The sequence below is a fragment of the Rhinopithecus bieti genome, unplaced genomic scaffold (genome assembly GCF_001698545.2).
Source record: "Rhinopithecus bieti isolate Rb0 unplaced genomic scaffold, ASM169854v2 scaffold_65629, whole genome shotgun sequence".
In the NCBI taxonomy this organism is placed as follows: domain Eukaryota; kingdom Metazoa; phylum Chordata; class Mammalia; order Primates; family Cercopithecidae; genus Rhinopithecus; species Rhinopithecus bieti.
Window position 1 is genome coordinate 58305 of NW_016824865.1, and position 7998 is coordinate 66302.

The 7998-nt window shown below is 46.8% G+C and overlaps 1 protein-coding gene across 3 annotated transcripts in view; it reads right to left on the reverse strand.

Moving 5' to 3' along the window:
- LAS1L (LAS1 like ribosome biogenesis factor) overlaps nucleotides 1-4315 on the reverse strand; it is a 24623-nt gene extending 20308 nt beyond the window's left edge. For all 3 annotated transcript variants that reach the window (XM_017862674.1, XM_017862673.1, XM_017862672.1), the window contains exons 1-4: nucleotides 3989-4315; nucleotides 3116-3241; nucleotides 2066-2135; nucleotides 715-796 (exon numbers count right to left, since the gene is read on the reverse strand). In XM_017862674.1, coding sequence (XP_017718163.1) covers nucleotides 715-796; nucleotides 2066-2135; nucleotides 3116-3241; nucleotides 3989-4224 — 514 coding nt within the window. In that variant the 5' untranslated portion in view covers nucleotides 4225-4315. The remainder of the gene's footprint in view (nucleotides 1-714; nucleotides 797-2065; nucleotides 2136-3115; nucleotides 3242-3988) is intronic.
- Nucleotides 4316-7998: the final 3683 nt, after the last annotated feature.

A 7998-nucleotide genomic window follows, 5' to 3' on the forward strand; every position in this document is an offset into this window, starting at 1 on the left:
AAAAAAAAAAAAAATTAGCCAGGCATGGTGGCGGGTGCCCGTAATCCCAGCTACTCAGGAGACGGAGGCAGGAGAATCACTTGAACCCAGGAGGTGGAGGTTGCAGTGAACTGAGATTGCACCACTGCACTCCAGCCTGGGTGACAGAGCGAGACTCTGTCTCAAAAAAAAAAAAAAAAAAAAAGTAAATCACGCGTAGTAGCGTGTGCCTATAGACCCAGCTACTCAAGAGGCTGAGGCAGGAGAATTACTTGAACTCGAGAAGTGGAGGTTGCAGTGAGCCAAGGTCGTGCCACTGCACTCCAGCCTGGGCAACAGGGTGAGACTCGTCTCAAAACAAACAAACAAACAAACAAAAAACAACTTAAGGGCAGGCAAAAAAAACCTCTGTAGTCAAGGTATCAAAATATGCCAAGCCATGTTGGAAGCTGAAACAAAAGGAGAAATCAGTAATACTAATCCTGTTTTATTTAAAGTTTTGATATTATGTTTATCATGAATTTTTCCACATTAATATGTTATTTATCTTGATTATGGAACTTTTGACTTCTCCCCGCTTTAAATGTTGTGCACAAGGCGAGGCCTCACTTCTTTCACCCTAGTCCCAGCCTTGGCTCCAGGTGAAGACCCTCCTGCCCTATCCCTCTACCCTCAGTGCCACCAAGCCCAGGCCCCTGGGTTTAACTGTAATAGGTATACCCTCTGAGGACTCACCTCTGCGGCAGTCATTTATATGGGGCATTTTCTTGTGGGTCAACTCATGGCGAAGGTCAACAATCCAATCCGGAATGTTTACCTGATTACAGGGGAGGGTGTGAGTATAGAAATTGGAAAATATTAAAGCTGGAAGGGAGCCAGAGATTACTTATCCTGACCACCCTCTGCCCCATTTTACAACTAGAGAAACAGAGGTCCTGAAAGAAGATTCCAATCATAGTGACAGAGCCAAGATCAAAAACCAGCTCTCCTTATTCTTTTTTTACTGCTCTATGGAGGAGGTATTGAAAATTAGAAAAGTGGGCCGGGCACAGTGGCTCATGCCTATAATCCCAGCACTTTGGGAGCCCAGGGCGGGCAGATCACTTGAAGCCAGGAGTTGGAGACCAGCCTGGCCAAAATGGTGAAACCCCGTCTCTACCAAAAATAAATGTAATCCCAGCTACTCGAGTGGCTGAGGCACGAGAATCGCTTGAACCCGGGAGGCGGAGATTGTGGTGAGCCAAGATCACGCCACTGCACTCGAGCTTGGGCAACAGAGCAAAACTCTGTCTCAAAAAAAGAAAAGAAAATCAGAAACAGAAAAGGCACACACCTCCCCTAACCACCAACCACCCTTCTACAACAAAGAAATACCTATGAATGAGCATTAACAATCAAGTTCTCCAGCCTCCCTCCACCCTGTCCTTCTCCCTGAGTATCCTTTACCCCTGTTTCCCTCCTACACCTACTCTGGGAAGTGCTAATGACTGAGAACATGCCTGCCCTCTGGGCCTCTACACGCTTCACGTACTCACTCAGGGCAGGAATGTCTAAGTTACAGAAGTAGAGACATGGGATGGGAATTCCTGATTTACAAAGTGACTCACAGTGGCTGAGCCACTGTGAACACTGAAAGATTGCTGAGTTATGGAAGTGGAGACATGGGCTGGGAATTCCTGACTTACAAAGTGACTCATAATGGTTCTAGCTGTATACACATTGGAAAAAAGGTTGCTACTGAGTTTTCATATCTGTCAAAGTCTTTGTTTATCTATTGTTCCCCTTGTCTGCCTTGAGATCCTCCCTTTCTCTCCCTCTGACTGTCACCTCTTTCCTGTCCCCACCCAGTGCTACATTTGGGCTCCTCCCAGCAAGTTGGGCAGGCCAAGCCCTCTGAGATACCAGTCATGAGCAAGGGAGCAACTGTGCCTCCTTCAGGCTGGAAGCTGAGGTTCTGGGATTCTTGCAGGGCTTGGCTGGTAGTGATGGGATGAGCTAGTCTGACTGTGTGCCCACATTACCCCATGACCCATTTGGTGAACCCTCTTGGAGAGAGAATTGAGCAAGTTCACTGAATCATACGCACCTCTTGAGCCAGACACTTGAGGGGGACCTTGGCAAACTTTGTCTTCCTCTCCGAGATGAGATTCACAAACCTGGAGTTGAGGGAAAAATAAGTGGCACAGCCCAAGGAACCATTTTATTCCGAACGCTTTGCTGAGTTACTGAAACCCTGCATTTCCACAACTTTTCCACTGACTGTCCTATCCTATTCTTACAGCTGGTGTCAGCCAGAGCAGGGACAGTTCCATCCATTCTGACATTTAATGAGAGTCTGCCCTATAATGAAGCCATACAGATGAATAAGACACTGCGCTAGTCTTGAACAGTTCGGTCTAGGATAAATAATCATGACATAATGTAATGTATTAGGCTAGAACATAATATGCTATAAATGCTGCAAAGGACTACATCAGATAATGGGGAGCACAGCTAATCAATGGAGAAAATAAGAAGAGAAAGGGAGGATCTCAAGGCAGACAAGGGGAACAATAGATAAACAAAGACTTTGACAGATATGAAAACTCAGTAGCAACCTTTTTTCCAATGTGTATACAGCTAGAACCATTATGAGTCACTTTGTAAGTCAGGAATTCCCAGCCCATGTCTCCACTTCCATAACTCAGCAATCTTTCAGTGTTCATGAGGGAGAGAAGGGGAAAAGGGTGGTGCTAGGAATAGACAGGGACAGGGTTGGAAAGTCCACATTAAATCACAGGCAAGGACATCGAGCCATTCAGACAAGTTCCTCTGGGTGAGGAATTCAAAGGTAAGAAAAAATATCAGACTATCAAGAGACCCACAGAGATCACCTGGTCTGAATCCCTTCCTCCACATTCCAAGAGAGAAAGAAAAATGGAAGAGAAGACTTTCAGGAAAAGGAAGAAAAAGAGGAATGTGTTGGCGAGGGTACCAAAAGCTGTTAAGTCAGGCAATAATCACAGGCTGATCCACACTGAGGTACACGCGGGGTTTTGCTTCAGGTAACACCTGAAGCCAAGTTTTGCTTATCACATGCCTCCCCTACCTCCAGTCCCCAAAGCCAACCTCCACCCCTACCCCATGCAGGTCTTACCTGACCAATGCCATGCCATAGAGCAGTCTAAGTTCATCAGTGCCCAAGCCACCAGTTACATCCAAGAGCTTACAGCGTATCAGGTCAGCAGTAGAAGCCACTGCCAGAGGGAGTTCGTTGCCTGACCTAAAGGGTCACAGTCCAGCACCATCATAAAGAGCCCTTACACTGGTCTACCCTCCACCTCAGAACCTAGGTTGTTGCAGGCTACACCCATCATATTCTGGTTCAAGAGAGCACGAACAGACACAAAACAAGAAGGTGAGGGAGACAGGGTAATGTCTGTGGGATCCAACAGTATACAGGGCATGAGGGGATGACTAGGCCGTATACAGGACACCTAACTGGTAGACTGTCAATCAACAGTTGTGTGGACACACCCCTTTCTTTCACCCCCCCCCCCAAATCAACTCATTGAGCTAGCGGAGCCCCTTATCCCTTGTTAGTCGGCTCCCAACTCAATCTTACCAACTGGACTGAGGCGCCCCACTCAAACATGGTTTTGCAGGCAAGACCTCCTCCCCATTGAAATCGGAAATCCACCCAAGGGTATTAACCTACTCCTTAAGCCCTGGCTCAGGCCTCACTAGTCCCTCCGGCATCCTCTCCAAGTTGGGAGAAGGTCACTTTTTGGAGGTAATGGGTAAACCTCACAGATATAACAAGAGAATTGTTGAGGCACAACCCCTTACTTTGCATCCACAAACGGGATTAGCGCAAGGATAGCCGCGGCGTTCCCCCAGGCATTTGGGAGAGGGGCAACTTTAGGCGACTTAGGGGAAGACTGGTGAAGAGGGCCTTATAGAAACTCGACAAAGGAAGAGGTGCAGCGCCACCAACACGCAGGCAAAAGGGCCGAATCCGCCACCTTACCTGCTCCTCCACACCGTGATGCGGTTAAGCGCGTACCGCTGCAACTTATGGTCGTCACAGAATAGATAAACCGTCACCTGGTCCCACTCGGCCCTGCTGAGCCAGGCGACCACGATGCCGTGGGCCCAGAGTGGCAACGACCCTTTCCCTTTCAAGCACTTTCCGTACCACGCACTCCACACGAGATCCATCCCCTGGGAACCCAGACCTGGCCCGGCTCCGGATTCCCACGACATACTGAGCTCAACACCAAGCTCTGTGCCGCGCTGCTCCGCACAGCCTTCAGCTCAACGTGCTACCCTCACTCCGAACCGCCACCGCACCAGCAGCCAATAGGAGAGCGTGACCCCATACGCAAGCCCGCCTTCCAGCGTCACCATGGCCAATCGGAACGTGAGAGTTGGGCGCCGCCCTAATGACATGCGGGGTTAAAAACTCGCCGGCCGGAAGTGTTCTTTTCACAAACCAAACCCTCCAGGTGCAAGCGTTCAGCCACCAGGTTCCGCCAATTTCCTGGTTGCTAACCGGCTTCTGTACCAGACCGGAAAGGGTGTGTCTTCACTGCAAGAGGAATTTTATTTTGCCCCCCTCGGCGGGCGGCAGCATGATTGTAGTCATCCAGTGAACTGAAAATGCGATTTTAAGTATGTTTTTATTGCTACGAATCAGGACCTAACCTAGTAAAACACTGGACACTGAAGCCGGGCTACAGAGGAAATATATCATCGAAATAGTTAAAGTTGGGTTGAAAAAATCTGCTTTTGTGGCCGTTAACCAGGGGCCCTGCCTTTTAAATTAGTACCAGTCTGGCCGGGCGTGATGGCTCACTTCTGTAATCCCAGCACTTTGGGAGACCCAGGCGGGCAGATCACTTGAGGTCAGGAGTTCCAGACAAGCCTGGCCAACATGGTGAAACCCGGTCTGTAGTAAAAATACAAAAATTAGCTGAGCATGGTGGCACACGCCTGTAATCCCAGTTACTCAGGAGGCTGAGGCACAAGAATCGCTTGAATCCGGGAGGTGGAGGCTGCAGCGAGCCGAGATCGCACCCCTGCACTCCACCCTGGGTGACAGATCGAGACTGTCTCAAAAGTAAATAAAATACATACATACATACATACCAGCCTAGAGACCTGGATTTTACTCTAAATTTTGCAACTAACTGTGTGGACTTAGACTAGTCTCAGTTTTCCCATCTGTACAGTGAGAGTTGTAGACTGGTCTCTAGGTTCTCTGTCACAGCTGAAAATTGTAGGATTTTACTCTGCCAACATTCCACTATGTTGGTTTCAACATCCACCAAGGTATACTTAGTTTTTCTGCAAAATTCCTTGGTATTTTGGAGTTCTGGGAGAAAAACAGTATTACGAAGTTCCTCTGATTTTACAAGTTGGCTAAAATATGTTTAGGACTATGTCCCAATCCTTCTTGCAGAAGTTATTTTCCAATGTAACACTTGAGAGAGAGAGACAGAACTGTTGCTAGCGATCTTAACAGCATTGCTGTGAGTGGCACTTTCACGCTTTACAGCAACAAATCCCTGTTCATCCTCTGTATGTGCTTCTTTCTCCAGCCAACTTTTCCTAAGATGTAGTCTGCCCATGGTTATTTTATTTTATTTTTTCCTTCCTTCTTTGTCTTTCTTTCTTTCTTTTTCTTTTTTTCTTTTTCTTTCTTTCTTTTCTTTTCTTCTTTCTTTCTTCTTTTTTTTTGACATGGAGTCTGGCCCAATCTCCCAGGCTGGAGTGCAGTGGCGCGATTCTCGGCTCACTGCAACCTCTGCCTCTGGGGTTCAAGTGATTCTCTTGCCTCAGCCTTCCGAGTAGCTGGGATTACAGGCGCCCACCACTAGGCTCGGCTAATTTTTGTATTTTTAGTAGAGACAGGGTTTCACCATGTTGGCCAGGCTGGTCTGAAACTCCTGACCTCAAGTGATCTGCTGGCCTGAGCCTCCCAAAGTGCTGGGATTACAGGCATGAGCCACCACACCTGGCCTGCCTATGGTTCTTGACTGACAGTTACTCTGTCCCAAGTAGCCATGCCAACCAGTTGGCCAGGTGTCTGCCTGAAACCAGATACCCTTTTTCCTTCGGGATCATGACAGTGTGCTGGCAAAGAAGTCTGGGGAGTGGTTTCTATGACTCCTCAAGATATAGTTCAGTCAGAGGAGCTGCCAGATCTGCGGCAATTATTCACACACATTTTGGGGTTTATAGGCTAAAAATTTTGCACAGTACTTTTCAGGTAAAGACACCTGTTTAACCCCATTCCATCCACATAGAGCTGAAGTTCTCTCTATTCCATGTGTTCTAAGAAAACATGACCAAAGCGTGTAACAAGAGCACTATGTCTAATATGTTGCAAATGGAGCCTGAGACCGATTGAGAATTAGGAATTAGTAGACAAACAGCGTTAAATAGTGCTAATTTTGAAGGAGCACTGTGTTCGTTTCCTGTTGTTGCTATAGAAAATTACCACAAACTTGGTGGTTTAAAACAACAGACATTTATTCTCTCATAGTTCTGGAGGCCCAAAGTTTGATAACAGTATCACTGAGCTGAAATCAAGGTACTGGTAGGTTCATGATTCCTCCAGCTGCTCTAGGGAAGAATACACTCCTTGTCTTTTCTAGTGGCTGCTAGCATTCCTTGGCTTGGAGCACATTAATCCAAACTTCAAGACCAGCATCTTCAAATCTCTCTGCTCCATCTTCCCCTCTGTGTTTGTAAAATCTCCCCCAGACTCCCTTTCGAGGGATACATGTGGTGGCAGAGTCCACCCAGATAATGCAGGCTAATTTCCACATCTCAGTATCTTTAATTACAATGAAGTCCAATGTTTTCTTTCTTTTTTCTTTTCTTTTAACCACATAAAGTAACATCCATAGGTTGTAGAGATTAGGATGTGAGTATATTTTGGGGGACAATTGTTTCAGCTCACCACAAGGAATATGGATCTGTCCTGGCACATGCTCAAGAATCCTAAGAATCCCTAGGCTTGTGGTGACGTAGGACACTTCTAGCAGTGGCAGTGGGCATGAATTAAATAAAGTCTCCAAGTCCAAGGCATTGTCTGTGAAATCCTGAAGTTAATCAAATTTATCTTCAAGCTACTGTTTCCCCTTCCTTATTTCACCATTTCCCTCCCCCTCACTTGACCCCAACCTCCACTTTGTGTATCTAGTTCACCTAGAGCAGTCCTGTGGCCTCGGCTAAGCAAACACCTATATGTTGATGTTCTTCAAGTCTCCAGCTACAGTTTTCTGTGGCACTCCAGACACATTTAATCAACTGTCTGCTGCACTCATGTGATCCCGCAGGCGACCCAATATCAACCTGTGTAAAACTAAAATACTTTCCCCCAAAATCTGTCCCTCTTCCTATATCATTCAATACATGGCAACAGTATCCACATAGTCATCTAAACCTCAATATCTGCACTCAGGTAGCTTGGGCTTGAATTTTGTCTTCACCACTTACTATTTGAAACCTTGAGCAAGTTACTTAACTTTTCTATGCCTCGTTTACTTCATCTGTAAATGGAAATAATAAGAGCACTTATTAATAGTGCTCGCATAATAGTCTTACAGGACTGGTATGTGGATTAAAAGAGGTGAGCACTGGCCAGGTGCGGTGGCTCTCGCCTATAATCCCAGAACTTTGGAAGGCCGAAGAGGGTGGATCACTTGAGGCCAGGAGTTCAAGAGCCTTCTGGCCCACATGGCAAAACCCTGTCTCTACTAAAAATCACAAAAATTATCCGGGTATGGTGAGGCGCCTGTAATCCCAGCTATTCTGAGGCATGAAAATGGCTTGAACCCAGGAGGCACAGGTTGCAGTGAAGTCCTTCTGATTTTACAGGTTGGCTAAAATGTGTTTAGGACTATGTAGCCAAGATCTGCCACTGTACTTCAGCCTGGGTGAAAGAGGGATACTCTGTCTCAGAAAGGAAAGAAGAAGGGGAGGGGTAAGGGGGAAGGACTTCTTAGGAGAGTGCATGACACACTGTAA